Raw genomic sequence first — 23,104 nt, 5'->3', positions numbered from 1 at the left:
CAAAATATTCCTTATGTCTCCAAACCAAGTCCATGGATGCAAAGAAACGCTGGCTACTTTCCTCCCCCGCAGGGTCACACACACTGTCACGTTGAAAGGACCTGAAGAGACACCACGGTGCATGGCCCCAGCCACCGCTTCAGGTTAAGTCACATGCAATATTCGGGCAAGCAAGGAGCAGAATACAGGCAGGCAGATTCTGGAAACACTTTCTGCTCGGGCCAAATATTATTATTTGTTTTGTCTGGCAATCCTGCTAAACATTTAAGCCACATATACCACTGTACTTCGATGGTACAGGTTTTCACAATTCCAGAATTGTATTAATTGGCAGTACAGTTTAAGTAGCTGATGTGGTGGAATTTTATCCATTTAAAAATTACATATGAGAACAGGACTGCAAATTTTGCCAGTAGAAACATGACCCCAGGGAATCACCACTTCCACAACATTATTGGGCACAAATTTACAATGCACCCATGAAGTTCTGAGTGAACCTGTCACTGCTGAGCTACGCTAAAGAAGAGGCTTCAATCTCTGAAAACAAATGCTATATTCATGATTTCTATACCCAAATACTCCTAAATCCATCACAATCTCTAGAGTCTGACTTAGCTTAACTGAAAATGATTCATCCAAACAGGTCATGGTAGGCTCAAGATTCTTCAACCTTAGTTTAGGTTGTAAAGAGCTTTTTCTATGACTGGAGTCAATAAGAATTTCTCTGTTAGAGAAAGGAGAGGTTTTCACCTTAGGCAGACTGCCAAGATGATACTTTATTACAGAATTTATGAAGCTACAGTTTAGTAACTTGCAGGTTTTATTAAAAGAAATCAAAAAAAGAAAGAAAAGGGGAACACTACCCCACCAAAACTTTCTAGATTTTTTTTTTAAGTGCAAGAAATGCTGTATCACTGAAGCACTTGAGAATTATCATGAAATCCTAGCAAAAAATGTAATCACCTCAGAAGTGGTAATAAAAAAGATAAACAACCAGAGAGGCACACAGATTGCTTTTTGTTTGTTTTTTTTTAAAAGGATTTTTATACTATATTAAAAAACCACAAAATAAAAAAGGGATCAGTCAACATATATCTTAGAAGTCTTACAGAGTCTCTGCACCCATAGCCATGAAGGCCCCCTGACGCCTTGTTCTCCTCTGCTCAGTCTGCAGCTCGCTGAAGGATCGCTGGAGATGACTCAGGCTCTAGTTTTTAAAATCAAACTTGTTCTGCCAAATCCAGGACCCTGAATTTATCCAAATTGTAGAAACATGCTTTGACCACCCGTCCACCAAAATACCTCCCATTCAGATCAACAACAGCTAAAAGGCAAACAAAAAGACAGTTAGTTAAGGCAGGAATTCCATGAGACATTACAACAATACGTCTTCAAAATATTAAGATCACAAGTTCAACTTTTTAATTCTTTATCGTTAGCTGTACAACGTACCTTTAATTGCTGACTCAACCCTCTCGAATTCTAAAAATATTCGTACTGCTTCATCATCAGGGGCACCAGGAATCTGGAAAAGAAATGGAGTACAGTAAGTAAAGATATCATCAGAGATGTCACTGACTGTGAGTTTTCCTCCACAAATGATTTTTGTCAGAGTAAGTATTCCAACTACAGATAAGCAGTGCTGAAATGCCAAGGATCTAAGTGTAATTTGTGTTTGTGTGTGCATGTGCACGCTCAGTCGTGTCCAACTCTTTGCGACCTTGTGGACTGTAGCCCACCAGGCTCCTCTGTCCATGGGATTTGCCAGGCAAGAATACTGGGATGGGTTGCCATTTCCTTTTCCAGTTAAGTGTAATTTACTCGTCATCAAAATTCACTGAACGTCTGTTTTGGACAGGCCGTGTGCTAAGTGTGAGCAAAAGGCAGCTAAGCAAGACCTCTGCAGGTCCTGTGCCATCAGACACATAAACAGATAATTATGCAGTCAACAGACGCAACCCAGCATGGAGGAGAAGCTGAGGTGAGCAGGAACTAAAATAAAACATCTGTACGCGAACTGTCTCTCATACCAGGCTGAGTTCCTCTGTTAAGCTTTCTAGGCCCCGCTGCACTGTGTAAGTACGACTCCCGCTAATCCCCACCACACCCACCACCTTGCAGCCCTCCCCACTCTCCAGAAGCCGTGACCCTATGGGAACGCCTGTTCCCTCCGACCCAAATCCTACCCACAGTCCAAAGCTCCGCTCACATCTGATACTGTTCACAAAGCCTCCTCGAACTATTCCGCATTGATCTAATCCTCCTCTCAAACTCCTATACTTGTAAGTCAGTGCTGATGAGTCTAGCAACTGAACATTCTCTAACTTTGTTTGTTGTTTCTTCAACTGAACGTGTCACCGAGAGCACAGGAGGCACCTCCCCGACCCCAGGGCAGTCAGCACTGGTATGTGGGAGGCACTAAATAAGGCACCTGCCAAAAGAAGGAAGCCAAGGCACATGTGACCCCCCGTCACTAAACTACTGAACCCACTGTCATCAAGTCTAAACGTCAGTCACAAAATGAAATGTTTCTTCACCAAATAAATTTGAAGTTCTTCTTATGCTAGTATCTGAAATTGCAATAACTGAGTAAAAGCAGTGTAACTAACCAACACATGTCACCTTCTAAAGTAAGACAGTATGTTACTTACAATGCATCCTCTATTTACAGAAAATGCTTTGTAACTTATCAATTGTAATTTGGGTTATAAACAAAGAAATCTCTCTTACTTCAAATATCACACATTTTCCAACTTTGCCATATTTTTCACACTCTTCCTTGGTTTCTACTTCCAAGTCTTCATCCACCTCTCCTGCACCAACCATGTTCTATAAACAAAAATAAATATATAAATTCCAGTATTAAGTATAATTGACAACTATGTAAAAGAGATGTATAAGTAACTTTTTTCCAAGATGGCAAATGTTTCCAAACCTAAATGACCCAAAAGAAAATTTTCATTCCTGAAATATCCTGAAGTAGTTTAGTTTTTTTAAAAAAATTAAAAAATATACATTAGGCTTCAATAAGTTACCAGAGCAACTGGGCAAACACCAGAATACATAAACCAAGCTGAATTTCTGACAATTTCAAACATTTTAAAGTAATTTCTCACTGTAGTCTTAAATACTAATGTTTCGCGAAGAAACACTAGAGAAAAGGAATCTAAAAACCAGTCTTCCAGGGAGTCTACCCACAAGCACCACTTTCAGTTCGCTTCAGCTATCCCATCATCAGTGGGGCTGACTGCGTGCAGGGGCAGGGCGGGGGGAGGGACATGCGACCCACAAGGCAAACAGGGCTCCTTCCTCAGCTCCTTACCCTGAGTAGGACCACTTTGGTAGGACACTTAAGTATTTCAGTTAATGGATTTGAATCTGACTTCTTGGCTGCATCTGTAAGAAAAATGTCATCAGACAGAAGTGTTAGGGCACCAAGTCTAAGTTACAATGAGCAATTTACTTTCAACAGCAATCCCCACTCTCTATATCCTAGAGCCAGCATCTATAGTCTCTGAGCAAAGATGCAGCCTTTCCTATCTGAAAGCATCATTTTGCTTTGGTATAATTTTTACCATAACTTCTAGAACTTTTTAACATCCTCAGGTGCATTTTTGCTTAGTTCACTTCCTAAAGGGCCGACAGGGCACAGTGATCACCACCCTCAGAAGTGAGTCTTGGCTCAGGCAGTGGTCAGAGGTCCTGAGCCCAGTGTAAACGAGCAGTCCATCAGCCAGCCGTGAGTTGACCACTGTCAGATACCCTCCCAGAGTGGGCTGACTGCTGGTTTCTGGTTCCAGTCTGTGAGGCTTACTGCTGCTTCCTCAAGCTCTATGTCAACATGCCTGCCAGGAAAAGTTCTCTTCCTTCTTCAGGAAAAGGCATTCAGCTAAGACTGATTCAAAACTACTGAGTTCTGCTGCTCAAAGTGCTAAATCATGTTTGACTCATTCCAGTACGCCCTCACTACAGAACAGACTGTAACAATCAAATGAAAATAAAACACCAAGTAGGCATCACCTACCAGAAGACTGCAAAATAATTCTACTTTTACAGAGCAGCCAGTAAGAAAATTAGGATGAAAGGGCAGAAAAAAGCAAAAAGCAGAGAACCCTTACAGGATAGAGATACAGCAGAAAGAATCACTGATATACTCTGTATGGCTCTGTGCCTCTGTGTTGCTATAAAAACACAGTAACGGTTCTATCAGTATAACAAGGCTCTTTCTGGAGGAGAAGCAGGCATGCCAGGATTTCTGGAGTCCTGTTCATTTCTGCCAAAGCCTCTCATCTTCTTTTCCTCCTACAGGCATTCTCTGTCCTGAACTATTTGTAAAGATGGGCCTCAGAACTCTGTTTCCACCACCCAGAGCTGGAAGGCATCACGATGAGGAATTCTCTCATTCAGAATGGCCTGCCCCCGCCCACACCCCCAGGAGCCCTGCCCGAGGGGAGGCCCACCTTTCTCGGTGGCGTCGCCCACGATGATCTTGCCGCCCCGCTTGCTGGTCTTCTCCACCGACAGCGCTGTGCTCAGGCCCTGCTCATGCTTCCCGAGACCCTGGCCTTCCCGGAAGCCATACTTCTGCATGATTTTATGTGCTACCGTGCCCCTGCGAGGAGGAAAAGGAGAAAGGTCCCTGCACTTGAGTCATCAGCTACAGCACAAATTGGATTTTACATCACAGTAATCTCCTTCCGGGAAGAGAGAATGTAGATTCCACAATGGCGCTGATGATGCCATATACCTAACGGGCTATGAGATGGAAGTTGTGGGATGTTCAGGAGAAAGATTAAAAAGTGGATGCTGAAATTATGGGTGCACTGAGATTACCTCTGAGGTAAAGGAAACACTAGTTCCTCTGGTAAGAGTTCCCCAGGGCCTGTTAGAAAATACCAGACTTCCTATGTGCCCCTGTACCTGCTCTGTTACAAGGCTCATAACCAGTTTAAGTAATCCTCTCAAAAACTAAGTATGGTTTCATGTAATGAAGATGACTGCATTTTTCTAAATAGTACAGAAGAGTTTCCAATAACTGACTTCATAAATGAAGGATGCTTAAGGACTATCTGTTTAATAGATGGAAATAAAGAAACTGGGGCCCACAGTGGCTGCCTAGCTTAAGGCTGACTGACAGCAAAGGAAGACACCACATGTTGGTATTAACGGTAGGACTCAAATTGAAACACACAACTCTTGAATTCTTAGTCCACTGCTCTTCCTCTATTAGTGATAGCTTTCAAACTGCACAGGGAGGAGCCTCAAGGGTACTGAACACTGCTTCTTAGGGCCTGAACCCTAAAACCCTGCTTCAAACAGAACTGTTCAGTTCAGTTCAGTCACTCAGTCGTGTCCAACTCTTTGCGACCCCATGAATCACAGCACACCAGGCCTCCCTATCCATCACCAACTCCCAGAGTTTACCCAAACTCATGTCCATCGAGTCGGTGATGCCATCCAGCCATTATCTCATCCTCTGTCGTCCCCTTCTCCTCCTGCCCCCAATCCCTCCCAGCATCAGAGTCTTTTCCAATGAGTCAACTCTTCGCATGAGGTGGCCAAAGTATTGGAGTTTCTGCTTCAGCATTAGTCCTTCCAATGAACACCCAGGGCTGATCTCCTTTAGAATGGACTGGTTGGATCTCCTTGCAGTCCAAGGGACTCTCAAGAGTCTTCTCCAACACCACAGTTCAAAAGCATCAATTCTTCAGCGCTCAACCTTCTTCACAGTCCAACTCTCACATCCATACATGACCACAGGAAAAACCATAGCCTTGACTAGACGGACCTTACCTACAGTATCTCACATACGTAATTTCCTTAAATATTTCATTTGAACAAGTTGTTCCAGGGCTAAAAAGACTGAAGACTGATAACTGTACTATATTGTACCTTCTTTTGGCATAAAGATTTAATACCTTTTTCTTGCCAGCAATAAGGCAATTTTTTTCACTAGCAGGAAAAACACAATCAGCCCCCAGTGATGTCATGCCTGTGCCCCTTCAGTACACTCCAGGGCAACCCCACAAGCTTCTCTCTAATGGGGAACATCCTCTGTGTGCACTGCCCAGGGCAGCAGCTGTGAGCTTTGTGTGGCTACTGAGCACTCGAGACTAGCGTGAGGAAAGAAATACATGCTGAATTCTATTCACATTCAATTAATTCAAGAGCCCTGAGTGGCCAGGAGGCCCCAGAGAACAGCACAGGTCGAGAAGACAGGTATCAAGGTGAGAACTCCAAATCCTCTCACAGCGTGTGAACCCTAGCCTGCTCCTCAGCTCTGGCCAGCCCGGCCCCGAAGGAGCGAAGGCAGAATCAAAGCGCTCACACAGGCGAAGGCAGACCAGAGAGGCCTCTGCAGGCACAGCCTCTCCACCAGAGGCGCCGTCCTTCTAGAGGACAGAGAGCAAAGGCCTCGGCGCAGTGCTGCTCCACTGCCACCCCCGGAGCACTAGAGGAATAAACAATACACAACACTCTCTTAACCACAACACGTGCCAAATCCAGCGAGTCCTAAAAAAAACCCACAAGCCCCACCTGAAGTCAACCTTAAAACTGATTTTCAAACACTGGCAAATTTCTAATTATAGGTAGAATGACTAAAAGTTTTTAGACCAAAGGTATAGACTTATAACCTTAAAGCAAAGGTCATTTTATCAAGAAAAAAAAGGATGTCATTCATCTTTTGGACATAGTGTAAGTCAGGTCTAATTCGTATGAGCTATTTACAAATGTTCTGAAAACAAATATAAATAACAATCAGAAACTGTTCCTACCTAGAGAATATAATGTTCAGCATCCCAATCACTGAACACTTCCGATAAAAAGCTTTACGTTTTGTACAAAACGGTAACAGGGTCATGCTGCAATACCCTCCCAGTGACTCAAGTCCTGATCCTGCATGACTGAGCGCACCAAGCACTCCTTGTAAACCCGCTAAAGCCCTCATCTCCAAATGCGCTGCATCCACTGGAAAGTCTGACCACACCACCCCGGCCCCCTAGAGTCCCACCCTCCCTGCACTCGCCGAGGCGCAAGTGCCCGACCATTACCCCATGTTGGCGAGGAAGGAGTTGCCAGGGCCGGTTGGGGATCGGGGTCTGTCTTGTTCCTCGTACACTGGGGGAGGGATAGCAGCTTTGGAAGACTGTGAGCGAGGTCGTGAATCCTCTTCATAAGGGAAGTCTCGGGGTACTGTTGGATGACAGGAAACAGGATTTTATTTTTTGTGCCTCCTTACGCCAGCATACAACAAAGGTCTCTGAGGTCAGGGACCACATGCCAGTTCAGTGAAGTGCAACCCCAGCTGTGCACGAGAATCAGCAAGGAAGCTCAGAGAGCTCCAGATGCTTGGGCTCCACTCCCAGAGACTGGTTTCAGTTGGGGTTTATGGTTTGTCAGGTATTTTCATTATTATTTAACTTTTTTTTTCTGTATTATCTTCTTTATAAAAAGATAACATTCATAGGTATTTAAAAACTCTGGGGATGGTTACATTTTCTCGGGATAGTTTAGGTATGCTCCAACACAGAGAGTAGGAAAATGAACTAGAAGATTCATCCAAGTCCAGTTCCAACCCCCAATTCGAGAACAGATCCCTGGAGACTTGTGGGACTCTGAGTGAAGGCACACCCTGTGCCTGAGGGACCTAACTCGGGAATGTGCTGCCACCTTGTGGAGGGGCACAAATGTAACAGCTCCCAGATCACAGAGCTGCGGAGAGTCCCTTGGACCGCAAGGAGATCCAACCAGTCCATCCTAAAGATCAGTCCTGAGTGTTCACTGGAAGGACCGATGTTGAAGCTGAAACTCCAAAACTATGGCCACCTGATGCGAAGAGCTGACTCACTGGAAAAGACCCTGACGCTGGGAAAGAATGAAGGTGGGAGGAGAAGGGGACGACAGAGGATGAGATGGTTGGATGGCATCGCTGACTCAATGGACATAGTTTGAGTAAACTCCGGGAGTTGGTGAGGGACAGGGAGGCCTGGTGTGCTGCAGTCCATGGGGTCACAGAGTCGGACACGACTGAGCGACTGAACTAAACTGAGATCACTGAGCACAGAACTGGCCAACTGAGCTACTATTTGTTTTAACCTAATTCCAAATATGAAATGTTAGAAAAAACAAAATGAATTACGTTTAACAGCAAACAAAAAAGCATCTTGCTGCAGAAAAATCCTAGAAACTGGCATAAAAACTCCTGATGCATAAGGGGTGGAAGGTGCTCTTGGCCGAGGGCTAGAGTGAGGAGGGTTTGGGGGCCTTTTCCCTGCACCCAGGTGCCTGGCTGATTCCAGCTAAGGCTTCCCAAGACTGGGTTAAAGACATGTATCTGAACAGAAAAGGGAAGAAACAGGTACTTACATTCTTTGTCCTTCTCCACAAGAGACGTGGGAGGTGCAATGGCAGCTCCGCCCATACCTGCAAAACACACATTCCGCTGAGCAAGGGCTGAGTGAGGAGGAAGGAGTCAGCCCGGGGCCGCTGGATCGCACCCCCACCCCAAAGGAAGAGGCAGGAAGGCACACTACTCCACCCTCTCGCTAACACCTGAAGAGTTCAGTGTGTGAAACCAGGGTTAAAAGTACACAAGTAGGTATCACTCCTCGGGTGTGTGGGTACTTCTGGTCACAGTCTGCTTTGTGCTGTCATCATTCTTGTTCACATTTCCTAGAGAACGGTGGACACAAACAAACCAAAGCAGACTCCATTTGCTATCAGACAACCAGAGGGAAAACACGAACAGAGAACATAGGGATTTTTCACCAGAGAAAACCTGTAACATATGTATTATAACTTAATCACCAATGCTGCTGCTGCTAAGTCGCTTCAGTCGTGTCCGACTCTGTGCGACCCCATAGACGGCAGCCCACCAGGCTCCCCCGTCCCTGGGATTCTCCAGGCAAGAACACTGGAGTGGGGTGCCATTTCCTTCTCCAACGCATGAAAGTGAAAAGTGAAAGTGAAGTTGCTCAGTCATGTCCGACTCTAGCGACCCATGGACTGCAGCCCACCAGGCTCCTCCATCCATGGGAAATCACCAATGAGACACTCCAAAAAATGATAAAATGTAAATTAAAGAAACCAATTACAAAACCATGCTGCACCAGCATGAAATGTTTCAAAGAAATTTCCCACAATCAGTGTACAGGCGGCAACCACATGTGATGAAGCTGTTCTCTCAGAATGGACAGGGCCTAGCTAGCTAGCGGTCACCAAGCACCTGGCTCTCACACAACGACGATGCCGCCTGTGAGGCTTCAGAGATGGAGGCGGCCTGACAGAGCATGAGCTCACACCGTCTCCCTGCCCCGCTTGTGACACTGCCAGAAGCCAGCATTCAGGGAAGCCCAGCCATGCATGGGGGTGGCAAGGATTCTGGACACGAGTGCAGACTCTCCACTCAGTGCTGTTCTTAATCAAAGTGCAGATGGACAGACAACAGGTGGGCATGACTGTGCTACGGACAGAGACGAGCACAGGCATGTAGTTTAAGGTGTGCTCAAAGGTCCAAAAAGTAAATGTTAGAAAGATCATCTGTGAAAACACAACGAAAAGTTAAACCCCATACAAATGTGGGTTTTTGCTGAGATGCCAGACAGAAAACTACCCACATCAATGTCAGCTGAACTAGTTATCAAACTGAATATAGAAGGAAAGGGTAGAATTGCACATCTAAAACATGACATTTATGTTCAGGCATTACTTCTTTTCCTCCTCTCTCGCTCATAATCTTCATCTTCATCAGAATCTGGATCGGGTCGCCTGGAAAACCCACTAGCTTCATGTCTGTCTTTACGCCGCCTGTGATAACAGATGGAACAATTCAGAGATGTGAACCCAAGGACGTCACCTTGACTTTAGGGGGCGTGAGGGGTAGGGGATATGCAAACAACTGATTAAACACCAAAGCAGCAAACATATGACAAGTGAGAAAAATCCAGAAGATAAACTGAACAAATTTAACAGGTATACGCATATAAATAGCAAGAAAAAAGTTTCCTTGATATTTACCTCTTTCAACACTAAAGCGAATCAACACAGGTAACAGTTAATGAAATAATTTCGATTGTCTAGAACATGCTTTCACTTCATGAAATGAGTCAATAAATAATGAGAAATAGTATATTAATGTTTATATAATCATTTAAAAATTAATACTCAGCATTTTTAAAAGAAGAAATGCAAATAAATCTTTGTTACCCATACTTTCGAAAAACATAAAAGATGTTATGAGTTCTTAAAAACTTTATCGGGCTCAAAAATAGTAAAAGGTGGAAAAACATTTTAAGTATTTTAAGCAGTATGACTCTAGTAGAGTCAGAACATAGGGGAAAAAAAAAAGCAAAACCTATTATTCAACATCAGTTTGTAAGCTATTTTTCTAAAAACTCACTCAAAATGTATGTTCTAAGTTTTCTGCATCTATACGCGAACTTGCTCTGGAGTTTGTTTCCATGATGGGATGTAACAACCACACGTTCTTAACAACAATCTGACTCCTGAGAACTGTTCAGACCAACCACAAAACCCACTCAGCCCACAGACAGCACTACAGTTCTCATAACATCTGAATGAACATTTCAAACATAACCCCATCCCACACTTGCACGAGGCCTTACTTTTCTCTCTCTTCTATTTCCTTCTGTCTTTCCAGCTCCCGCTGCCTCTGTCGCTCCTCTCTTTGGCGCTTCACTACTTTCTCATAATCGTTAGGAAACATGGGATCATATTCATCAGCTAAGGGGATCAAAACTTCTCCTGCAGAAAACCCGCTGGGAACAGGGTCCTGAGGAAGGGAAAATGCCAAAGTAAATATCACCCTCTGTCTTGGAGTTTTATTCACAAAATTAAGGTCAAGGACCATGCAGGGCCCTGAGGACCACCTGTCCGCCTCTGTTCTACAGATGAGGGAGCAGATGCCTGAGGAGGCTCGGAGACATGGCCTGTTCAGGCGCCCAGCCCAGGAGCAGCAGAGCATGGCGAAGTTCACCTCTCAGTTCAGGATCAATTCCATAAACACCCTACAGCATTTTCTTAAAAAAAGCTGCCATTACCCAAAATTTTAAGCAATAAATTTGATTTTTTAGAGTAAATATAGAATACTTCTATTTTTACATACATAAAAACTTAAAATACAAAACAACTTAAGAATAACATATTCTTGCAGTCATTTAATATAATAATCCCAGATTTTGATTACATGGAGACATGACATATTAAGACTCTCAAAAAAGAGGAAAGAAAAGTAGAAAGCCTCGTCCTGGGCTCTGAATGCTCTGGAGTCCACAGCCTCCCGAGGCTGCTGCATCTCAGGCCCTGAGTCTGAACAGGCACGTAACTCCCTTCACAGCATGGTTCATTTTTTAAAGTCCACTAAGTCAGGTTTTTGTGTTTCTCTTTTGCTCATTTACAAACTGCTCTTTGAGAGAAAAAGAACAAAAGGCAAACAGTGCACTAGAAACACAAGATGAAAAGGGGGCTTCGCCCTAGGCTGGGGGTCTTGAGATCCGTGGTTCTCATAAGCCCTGACCCACTGCATGGACTCACGCTCCTACATCTTCGTACTTTCTTCTGTTTGTTTCTCTAGCATGACACCCTTTCCCGGTCCCCACAGACACCCAAATGAGTGCAGGTCAAGGTCCCTAAGCTCCCACTCTGCAACTGTCAGAAGCGTGCCCAGCACTGCCAAAGGCAGGACGGCTGTTTGTAAAATGTATTTTACATATGAACACAAAACAGGCATGATACAGAGAGCTTATGCTCAGTATCCATGGATCTAAATCTAACAATTCCTGGATTACACTGTGCACTGAATTACAATGTGGATGACATTTTCTCATCATATTAATAAAACAAACACTTCATGGTCTCCTTACAATTAAAAATCAAAAATCCCTTTGATTTGTTGAATAAACAAAATTAGAAAAATAACTGTAATCACCTCCCAGGCCCTATCACTGGAAATCTGACACAAATCTATTTACCGCAAGGCTCCCAAAGGGAAGGTATTCATTTGTATGCACATAAAAAGACATTTCTAACACACAAAAGCACCTGAACAACATTTCCATTCAGTTATTATTAAGACAGGAGAAGCTAACAATCAGCAACTCAATTTATTTAACACTGCCATCACAAAGTTCCAACTCAGAACAAACTGTCAGCATGAAGGATAATTCTCTGTTGTTAAAATCTGACAGCAAACAACTTTTACTGTGTGAACCCTGCTAAGTTCAACAATGAGCCATCCTGCTCTAAATGCCATGAAGAATACAGGGGCTTGCTTCATTATAACAGACTGACAGTTAATACCCAACACTGCAGAGGGTGGGAAAAACTCAACGCTCACACGCTGCAGGTGATACAACTCTGCCAGAGACAACTTGGCAACAAATAAACTGTCCAGGAAAGGGAATTATCTCCTGAAGTTACCTCAGGAAGTCTATCCTAAGAAAATTTTAAATGCACAGAAAGCTCTCTGAAAAGGTATCCCTAAAAGGTTTACTGGCCCTACAGTTAGGAAGTGAGTGTGTAAATCACCACACACTTACCTGATGGGAACACTTTACAACTAAAAATTGGCTATGTTACAAGAAGAAAATGCTTACTGATTAAATCTAGGGGTGATATTACAGGTTCTGGAGTCACTGTACAGTAACAGAAGATGATTAACCAGTTCTTGGTTAGATGCAGCAAGAAAAAATTAGGTGGCGAATTTGTGGGAAAAAATGTTAAATGACTAAGAATCATCAGAAAAGTTCCCTTGTGGGGAACCAAGTGGTTTTCCCTCTTGACAGACTACCAGACTGCAGGAGAAGGATCAGCTCCTCTGGCCATGAAACCCCATGGAGAGCTTCAGCGCCTGCCACACAGGGGAGCGCAGTGAAGCCACTGGGATGAGCGCCTGGCCCTGCACTCTTTGACACAGGTGGACAGCACAGTATATTAAGTGAGAAACGCAATGAGGGGACAGAAGATGCAGGAGGAAAAGAATACCAAGTTCTTAAATTCTTAAGTCATTTCTTTTTCTTTTCGCCCACCTCCAATTTCTGATTAATTAACTACTGAGCTTTAAACAGAGTAAGTGTTTTAAAGTTGATAAAACCAGAGCAAAAATTAAACTGAACGTGATACTGACTAGATTGCAAGGCCTACAGAGGAGGTGTGCTCAGAGTGACGTGTGGCAAGTGCAGCCTGGAAAGCAAGAGAGCCCACCCACGGGCGTGTGTGTGTGTTGGGGGCGGGGTGTACCTTGAGGCCTGCAGCCACGTGTGGTGGAGTGTCCACGATCTGCCGCTCATCTGAAGAGCCGCCTCGCTTTAGGTCGATTACTGGAGCAAGGACTGTACTTTGTTTTGTCCTCTGGCTCTAAAATCATCAAAAACCAAGAAAAGCATACTGAGGCTTCAAATCAAAATTCAGATTACTTATAACAAAGCTTTTTTTTTGGTCTCTGCAACAAACCTGTCAGATATGAGAGAAACAATCTTAAAACAATAGCCTTTTAATTCAATTATTACGATAACCATATACTAGTTCCTTTTCCTTACAACACAAATCTCCATTTTTAGAAAAGGTTTACAGAAAGATTGGCCACTGTTAAATTTTCAGATGAAATAATACACTGAAAAAACTCTATGCTTGGACATACTGAAGTCTGAAAACCAGCATCACTGCTGGAAATCGAAACTACTCTTTTCCTCATCCTGATTCTCTGAAACAGTTCTATTTCCAGGAGACGTGAAATGACCTTCAGCTCCTATTCCTCCCCTCCCTACCCCAGCCTCTCCTCCGGCCACGCAGGAGCCCTATATATTCAACAAAGAGGTAGGGCAGTGGCTCTCACGCCTCAGCAGGCACCTGCCGGGCCTCTTTCCTCACAGGTGGGCTTAGCTTCTCTCACCTTGGCCTGAGTGAGAGCTGCCTTCTTCACCTGGAGCTGAGACTGCAGGAGTTTGAAGTTTTTGGACCAGCCTTCTGTTTTTGAGTCACTGGTCTCCACTCCCAGGTCATCATACAGGGACATCTTCTCAGTTCAGTGCTGAAAGGGAAAGTGGATAGGGGTTAAAGAATGTAAGAATGTAGTGAAGATTTCTAATTAAAATATGCAGTGGCATAGAATTTCAGAGGTAGGTATCTGATGAGATCACCTCATCCAGGAACATTCAGTGACAGAAGCCAAGACACCTGATATCACCAATCAGTGCCCTTTCTAATACCTATGTGCTATTTTCAAAATAAACCTCTAGCATGAATTTTCCTGTATATAAGATCATGTGATCAAGTAATTTAGGAGTGAAATCATTCTGTTCTACAGAATGAGGGAAGGAAGTTCTACAGTCAGGGCATTCTTAACTGTAGATATTCATTAAAAAAAAAATTCTACTTTGTGTCAGTAACAAAAAGTAGAAGCCTTACAAAAACACCTATTACCAGGTGAGTTAGCACAATTAACCACCTTTTCAGGGGGGGTGGGGGTGGAGGTTGATGGCGAGGAAGCTACCCTTTTATAAAATTTTATTATATGCCTACAAATAAGGGGAAAACCCCAGAAATGATCTTACAGATGTGCCAGGAGAGTAGAAGGTTAGATTGTATAATACCCAGGCTTCCTCGTATCCCAAACCTGGTGATCTTTAATGACTGAGCACAAAGAGAGAATCCACAATCTATATGTGAATGACTGACACATGCTGTCCCCGCAGACAGAGGATGAAGACAACAAAAATGACAACAGGTAACACTCATTCAGTCCTCTCAGTCGTGTCCAGCTCTTCGGGACCCCATGGACTGCAGCACCCCAGGCTCCCCTGTCCTCCACCATCTCCCGGAATTTGCTCAAACTCATGTTCACTGAGTCAGTGATGGCATCCAACCATCCTCCGTCATCCCCTTCTCCTCCTGCCCTCCATCTTTCCCAGCATCAGGATCTTTTCCAATGAGTGGGTTCTTTACATCAGGTGGCCAAAGGATTTCAGCTTCAGCTTCAGTCCTTCCAGCGAATACTCAGGGATGATTTCCTTCAGGATTGACTGGTTTGACCTCCTTGCAGTCCAAGGGACTCTCAAGAGTTTCTCCAACACCACAGTTCAAAAGCATCTATTCTCTGGCACCCAGCCTTCTTCATGGTCCACCTCTCACATCCATACAGGACCACTGGAAAAACCATAGTCTTGACTAGACAGACTTTTGCTGCAAAGTAATGTCTCTGCTTTTTAATACACTGGCTAGGTTTGTCATAGTTTTTCTTCCAAGGAATAAGTCTTTTAATTTCATGGCTGCAGTCACCATCCACAGTGATTTTGGAGCCCAAGAAAATAAAGTCTGTCACTGTTTCCACTTTTTCCTCATCTATTTGCCATAAACTGACGGGACCATATACTATGATCTTAGTTTTTTGAATGTTGAGTTTTAAGCCAGTTTTTTCATTCTCCTCTTACACCTTCATCAATAGGCTCTTTAGTTCCTCTTCACTTTCTGACATTAGGATAACAGCCTATCACACTTGCCAGGGTGGTCAATGGTGTAACTGCTACAGAAGCCTAGGAGGAGGCTACCAGTAAAGCCAAGAGCAGTCCAGGATCGGGTGGGGACTTCCGGAAATAAATCTGCTCCAGGTCAAACCCAGTCAGAAGTCCACACCTCTAGCTGCTAAGTCCTTACTGCCACATTTGAAAACCTCAACATTCTGAAACCCAAAATACGGCTCATTTCTCAAAATAAGACAGCAATTTGTTTCTTACAGTTGGAAAGGGGAAAAAAAAAATTGACTGAAAACCTTAAACTGCAAAGAAGTGCTTAACACAGGAGTTGCTAACTTATGAACACATCCCAAAAGTCTGTCAGTTCCCAGGCTCAGACAGCATTTCGCCATTGAAACTGTGTCATACAAATCCTGTTTTGCCTGTGTTATGTCTCAGAAAGAGAAGGTGATACATACAGGAAGGGAAATATCTAATTTTCCCCCAGAGTCACATCTGACCTGGGGCAAAACTTGTGTGTCTGCTCACTTCTCCACCCTTCTGTGCATGGATCTTAAGACCCCGACACCCCAACACCTCGGCTGACCTGGTTCCATGGTGCGTGGGGCGGGGGTGAGGGGTTGGATGCCGCCTCCCTCCCTCAGGACAGCTGTTCGGCTCCTGAGCTGAAGTCAGCCCCAGAACGCTGTGATGACCTGAGAGCTCTCAGTGCTGACTGCTAAATGAAAGGCCCCAAGGCAGTGCAGAAGCAGAGTGAATAAGAGCAGAGCCCAGGGTACTGGTGGCTGAGTGCTCCAAGTGACAAATAAAACAACGGAGACACGCCTAACGGTTCTCTCCTACGGCTTCTAGGACAACTCACTGGCTCGGCAGGGACGAAGAATTCCCTGAAGAGCGTATCCCGCAGGGGCACGCCCGCTGCCTTCAGCACCAGACAAAGCAGACTCGGCAACACTTTGTCACGGGATTAAGCTTGAGACAAGCGCCAGACAGGCTAAACGTAGAAAAGTTAATGAATTCCATTTCTCATCTAAGCATGCCTGAAATCTGACCAGGTCTCCAAAGTTTTGCAGGGAATACTGCTGGGGTCCACTTCAGAACCTACTATTTTAATCCACAGTCTTGTAAACTCCACGAAAACCTATATTCAGTGTGTGGAGGTCACTGCTCTACCCTCAGACTAAGATCAGTGTCTGCCCCAGAGTCGAACAGGGAATCAGGCCAACTGCTCAGTTAACACACTAATTGCAACCCCCTCTCATCCAGGACTTCAGAATTTCTGGCCACTGATGACTGCATAAGACCACAGAGCTGCAGAGGCTGTCATGCACTTTTCTTCCAGCCTACTTGGTATTCAAAACTAATCCTTCTTTTCCAGGTACACATCCTTAAAGTTTAAATTTAACCTGAAAAACTCAGAACAACAGCAAAGAAAAAACAATGCTGAGTGACCAGCTTGCAAAGGGCTCGTGAATGATGCCAGGTTTGAGCTGCACGAGTCCACTTACATGTGGCCTGTTTTCCACAGTAAATACTATAGGACCACAACATCCGAGGTCGGTGGAATCCATAGATACGGAGGGCCAACTGTGAAGTTATACGACTTTTCGGCTGCGGAGGGTCGGGGCCCCTGACCCCTGCCTTTTTCAAGGGTCAACTGTACTGTGGTTTTCAGAACACTACTTCAGAAATGACCATGCATCTTTCATCTAACCTAGTCTAATGTTTTGAGACCTCATCATTCAGTTGATCACCAGACCAAAGCCTAGTAAACAAATTGTGGGTTCATTTGTTTTACCTTTCTTTATTCTTATAAAGGCAAGAGAAGACTGACACATTTTGGCAAACAAATATAAACAATACTTTCTGGGAAATTATAAAGCTAAATTATCAAACTTTGTTTACAAACCAAACTCTACTTTGTGTGTGTGTGTTAGTCGCTCAGTCATGTCTGACTCTTTGCGATCCCATGGACTGCAGCCCACCAAGCTCCTCTGTCCGTGGGATTCTCCAGGCAACAATACTGGAGTGGATTGCCTCCACTCTCTCCAGAGAAGAAGAAATTGCCTCCAATTTCTCTCCAGAGAAACTACACAACCCAGGGATCAAACCCTGGTCTTCTGCATCACAGGCAGATTCTCTACGGTTTGAACTACAGGGGAGTCCTTTTTCACTTTACTTCTCTCAGTACTGCTTAGTAAGAAATTTGAAAACATCATCAAGAAAGGTATTTACAAATAAGATTGGTCTCTAGAGACTGGCTCAAGACGGTGGAGCAAAAGAACGTGCGCTCATCTCCTGCCAGAGCACCAAAATCACAATTAGCTGTTGAACAGCCATCAACAGGGAGATACCAGAACCCACCAAAAAAGATACCCTCCATTCAAGGACAAAGGAGAAGCTGCAGTGAAATGGTAGGAGGGGCACAATCTTGACAAAATCACATCTTACACCCGCCAGGAGGGTGACCCATACTCTGGCAAATACCACCACCAGAGTTCTCACACTGCTCTGAAGGTTCTAGGCCCCACATCAGGCTCCCCAGCCAGGGGGTCTGGCCAAGGGACTGGGAATCCCCTAGAAATCTGACTCTGAAGGCCAGCGGGATTTGATTACAGGACTTGCACAGGACTGGGGGGAAACAGACTCCACTCTTAGAGTGCAAACAAAACCTTGTGCTCACTAGAACCCAGGGGAAAGGAACATTCACCCCATAGGAGACTGATCCAGACCTACCATGAGTGTCTGCAGGTCCCCTGCAGAGGTGTGGGTTGGCAGTGGCCCGCCAGGGACAGGGGCACTGGTAGCAGCAGTACTGGGAGATGCATCTCGGCTTGGTGTAAGTCCTCTGGGAGGTGCCAAAGCCCTATTGTAGAGCCTGTGGGCTTCCCTGGTGGCTCAGAGGGTAAAGCGTCTGTCTGCAATGTGGGAGACCCGGGTTCGACCCCTGGGTTGGGAAGATTCCCCTGGAGAAGAAAATGCCAACCCACTCCAGTATGCTTGCCTGGAAAATTCCATGGACAGAGGAGCCTGGAGGGCTACAGTCCATGGAGCCGCAAAAGAGTCGGCCATGACTGAGTGACTTCACTCACTCACTCATAGAGCCTGTAGACTCCAGGACTGGGTCACCTCAGGCCAAACAACTAACAGGAAGGGAGCACAGCCCCATCCATAGACAGACAACTGGAGTCAAGTTTTACTGAGCATGACCCCACCCACTTGAGCAAGACCCAGCATTCCCACAGCCAGTCCCTCCCATCAGGAAGCTTGCACAGCCTCTTATCCTCATCCACCAGAGAGCAGACAGAAGAAATAAGAACTATAATCCCAGAAGCCTCCAAAACTAATACTACAATCACAGAAAGCTAACCAAGAGGAAAAGAAATAGGATTCTGTCCCAGATGAAGGATCAAGATAAATCCCCAGAAAAACTAGAGGAAGTGGAGATAGGTAACCTCCCAGAAAAAGAATTCAGAATAATGATACTGAAGATGACCCAGGATCTCAGAAAAAGAATGGAGGGAACACAAGAAATGTTTACCAAAGACCGAGAAGAATTAAAGAACAAATAAATAGAGCTGAAGGAATCCATAGGAGAATAACTGAGGCAGAAGAATGGATAAATGACCTGGAAGACAGAATGGTGGAAATCACTGCTGCAGAACAGAATATAGAAAAAAGAAGGAAAAGAAACGAAGGCAGCCTAAGAGACCTCTGAGAAAACATTAAACAGAGCAATATTTGCCTTCTAGGGGTCCCAGAAGGAGAAGAGAGAAACGACCTGAGAAAATATCTGAAAAGATAATAGCTGAAAACTTCCCTAACATGGGAAGGGAAATAATCAACCAAGTCTAGGAAGCACAGAGTCCCATGCAGGATACAAATAATGGTCTCAATGGAAATCAAGTAACCAAATGCCCACTAAACTGAAGGGAAAAGACCAACTTATTTACTTTTGCATTTCCAATTTGTGGCAAAGAGGAGGCATTCAATAAACATTTTTAAATATCAACAATTAAATAAATTCTTTTTTAGCCACATGAATCAGCAGTGAAACTACACAATGCCCACAGGCTCCACTAGGAAGTAAAGAGGAAACAAAAGCTTCTGAGGTGGATGATGGTAATGGGCACACAACACATTTAAAAACAGTTCAAATGACAAATTTTATGTTATGTACATTTTACCACAATCAAAATTTTTAAAAAACTAGGTAAAAGGGAGAGGAGCAGCAGCACTAGGCAAGGCAGTGTGAGCTAACAGGACGCTGGATGTGCCCCTAGGGGCGGAGTGAACGCTGACGGAAACATTTTCCCTATTTCAGGGCTACACGCTCAAGCAATGTAGAGGCGCTCTACCTCCAACAGAGTGCTTTCAGCCAAGAGCCCAACTCCTAAGACTTCATCATCCAACTGGTGAGGTTCCATGCCACCATACTTCCTCCAACTCCAGTCTACCTGAAGCTAGTTGTTGACAACGGCACCTGATTCGCCTCCGTCTGCTTCAAAAGTCATTGTGCAGCAAAATCTTATGTTCATTTAAAGTTCCCTGTTTCTGTTCTCAAAACCTTCAAAAACATAGCTTAAATATCAGAAACTGATGCCCCCTTACTAACATCTGCTAGCTTTCTGTACCTCGGAGCTTACACACCAGATCTCCTCATCACAGTAAAGGCAGAAGAGCTCTCTTCACAGATCTTCAAATTCATAGAACTGGACGGACCACAGCAACGACACGCTCTACCCACCTGCACTTGTAAGACTTGCTTTAATTAACTACTATAATGCAACAAGCACCAGTGAGACAAGAGACCACCCTCCACCCGTATGGTCCCCATCCCATCCCATCCACCCAAGTGATCTCCCTGGCCCAGCAGCAGCCTGAACCCCATTCTAATTCCTTCCTTTCCTCCTTTTATATAACCTTACCAACATAGCTTGTTGCATCCATTTCTTAAAAAGTGTATGTATCTTCACTTTAGCTGCCTCGAGTACTTGTAAATATGTCACAGTTGATTCGTGCATCCTCTCTGCGGCAAACACTGAAAACAACAAGTGCACTAACAAGACTCTGTTATGACCTGAACTGCACCTCATTAACGCTCAGATGTCTTTCAGATGATACAACACATTTACTTCATGAAGTCTGGTGACAGGTAATAGAAACGGAGCACTTTCTAACATTTGGATATATCTTAGGAAGCCAGGACCAAATGGAAATACAAACAGTTGATTTTCATAACCTCTTTAAAATACCACCTCACTATTGACTTCGTTTTCATAGTAACATCAGCCTTTGATCAACACATCTTCCAGGTATGCTCCTTTTTTTTAACTAAAGAAAAACATGGTAAACACAGCTCTTCTGGAAGAATGATGACTTTTCAAGATTCTACCCAAGCTAGAGAAGTATTTTTTTAAAACACATGCAACTGGCAAAAAAGAACGTGGAAGACATCCTCTCAGGAGCACCCCACGTGCTCATCTTTTAAGTACATCTCTGAAGCCTTTGCTAACAACAACCCTTACATAAAACCAGCTACCCCCTGAACACACTCACATCATGTTAGGCTCCAATGGGTGACATGTCTGTCTCTTACTATATCATAAAGCCCGCAGAGATAGCAAGGGCTGTTTCTGTCTTCATCTTTGTATCTCCAACTGAGCACCTTGCTGGGGACATTGTTAAGCACTTTTTAAATATTTTCTAAATATATCAGTGAGTGGTCAGTCAGCACATATTTCTTAGTATATACCATTTGCTTTATTTCTTCTAAAAATAAAACACTTACAGTTTAAGTTACTAATGTAATATCCCATATCGCCTAAATATCCTCACTATAAAAAAATGCCTGTGGCCCTTAACTCACAGAACTGTGGAAACTGAATTGCATCCTTTAAAAACTCCACCTGTTGAGGGGAGACGCAGTCCACACCTACCTGAGAATGTGCAGAATTTTGCCCTCCCCCAGAATATCCTATTTCCCACCCACTTGCCTGCTTCCCTGGTGGCTCAGAGGTTAAAGCGTCTGCCTCCAATGCGGGAGACCCCGGTTCGATCCCTGGGTCGGGAAGATCCCCTGCAGAAGGAAATGGTAACCCACTCCAGTGTTCTTGCCTGGAGAATCCCATGGACGGAGAAGGCTACAGTCTACGGGGTCGCAGAGTCGGACACGACTGAACGCCTTCACTATACACTATACTGCCTGCCCCTAGGAATAAGCACCTCCCAGGGCCCTCCTTCAATGATTTCTCATTGATTTCTTGATCCGACCTGACTACCCATGTTCAAACTTCGATCTGCCTTTCCTGCAGTTTCCAGAATGCACTAAGGTGCTTCACCTCTGCTACCTTTACACTTATTTCCTCTGCAGGGAAGCTTTCCCCCATCCTGCACATCTAACAAAACACCCCCAAGGCTCAGTTACACGCCTCACTCCTTTGCAAGCCTTTCCAGACCGACCGAGGCGTGGCTTTTTACACTTGTTTCTCTGGAAACCAAACTCACGGGAGCGTAGAGACAGAATCTTACTGATCTAACTTATCTGCTGTTCCTAAACATGACCTGGGCAAAAGGAAACGCTCAAGCAAAAAAAAAAAAAAAACAAAAAAAACACGCTTGGTGACTGGATATCGAAGCTAAAATACCGCTTTAAGAAAAGACAAGGTCCGAGGCAGTGCCGGAGCCTCGTCCAGGTACAACCCCTGTCTCTGAAGGATGGCCACATCTGATTCGAAGCCGGGGGCGGAAACGGATTCCTTCCTCGGCGCCCCCGGCCCCGGCCACAGACTGTTCAGACCTTCCTACCGGGTTCAAGGGACCAACAGCTGTTCCCGGACAGACGGACAGGGAGAGGAAGGGAAAGGCGCCCTCGGGTCCAGGAGACACAAGGACAGAGCAAACAGACGAGGAAGAAAAAGGGTAGAGAAGGGGTGCGAGGGCCCGGCAAACCGAGGCACATAAAGGAAGGAAGCAGCAGGGAGCGAGAGAAGACAAGGAGGCTTACCAGCGGCCAGGCCGCCAGGCGCGGGGCAGCCAGCGGCGCGGGGCCGGTCAGGGACCTCCGCCCCTCGCGGTGCGGCCTAAAGCCGCGACCTCACCTGCCGCGACGCCCGGCCGAGGAGGGGCGCCGGCCCCGGCCCCCGCCCGCCCACCGGCCCCAGAGACCACTTACCCGGCCCGCCCGGCCGACGCTCCCGGGCCGCGGCGGCGCACCGAGGCCGACGCGCCGCCGACACCGCGGGCTGGGCGCTCGGCGTCAGCCCCCGACGGCAGCACCGCTCCGGCGCCAACCCCTACGCAGACTCCGCGGGACGCGCGGCGGCGCGGGGTCACGGCGCGTACGGCCGGAAGAGAGGCGCCCGGCGCCTGCGTTGAGGGCGCCCCTGCTGCCGCGCGCCCCCTGCCGGCCGGAGGACCGAGCCCGCAGAGCCGAGAAACTTCCTCTGCTGCCAAGAGGGGTCGCGATGGCACAAGGTTGTGATGCTACACACCCCGGGAGCCTGGCATTGACCTCAGGCGGAGAGGACAACTGGTCCAGGGCTACAGAGGTCGGCTTCATGGGGAACCCATGTACACCCGTGGCGGATTCATGTCAATGTATGGCAAAACCAATA

General features: G+C 45.4%; 1 protein-coding gene across 2 annotated transcripts; it reads right to left on the bottom strand.

Annotated features, from left to right (window-relative positions):
* Positions 1-797: 797 nt before the first annotated feature.
* Positions 798-22,820, bottom strand: RBM17 (RNA binding motif protein 17). 2 transcript variants are annotated; one of them, XM_055543487.1, is made up of 12 exons: positions 22,663-22,820; positions 13,910-14,047; positions 13,258-13,374; positions 10,626-10,792; positions 9,710-9,807; positions 8,368-8,424; positions 7,053-7,194; positions 4,461-4,612; positions 3,323-3,396; positions 2,731-2,829; positions 1,453-1,525; positions 798-1,324 (listed from the first exon to the last, which is right to left on the bottom strand). In XM_055543487.1, exons 2-12 carry the CDS (start codon positions 14,030-14,032, stop codon positions 1,221-1,223), a joined length of 1,206 nt encoding a protein of 401 aa, XP_055399462.1. In that variant the 5' UTR covers positions 14,033-14,047; positions 22,663-22,820; the 3' UTR covers positions 798-1,220. The 2 variants fall into 2 exon arrangements, with proteins under 2 accessions (XP_055399462.1, XP_055399463.1); XM_055543488.1 differs by lacking the exon at positions 22,663-22,820 and adding an exon at positions 20,417-20,521.
* Positions 22,821-23,104: the final 284 nt, after the last annotated feature.

The sequence above is a fragment of the Bubalus kerabau genome, chromosome 13, assembly GCF_029407905.1.
Source record: "Bubalus kerabau isolate K-KA32 ecotype Philippines breed swamp buffalo chromosome 13, PCC_UOA_SB_1v2, whole genome shotgun sequence".
In the NCBI taxonomy this organism is placed as follows: domain Eukaryota; kingdom Metazoa; phylum Chordata; class Mammalia; order Artiodactyla; family Bovidae; genus Bubalus; species Bubalus kerabau.
Note: the sequence above shows the minus strand (reverse complement) of the source record. Positions and strands in the feature narration are given on the sequence as shown.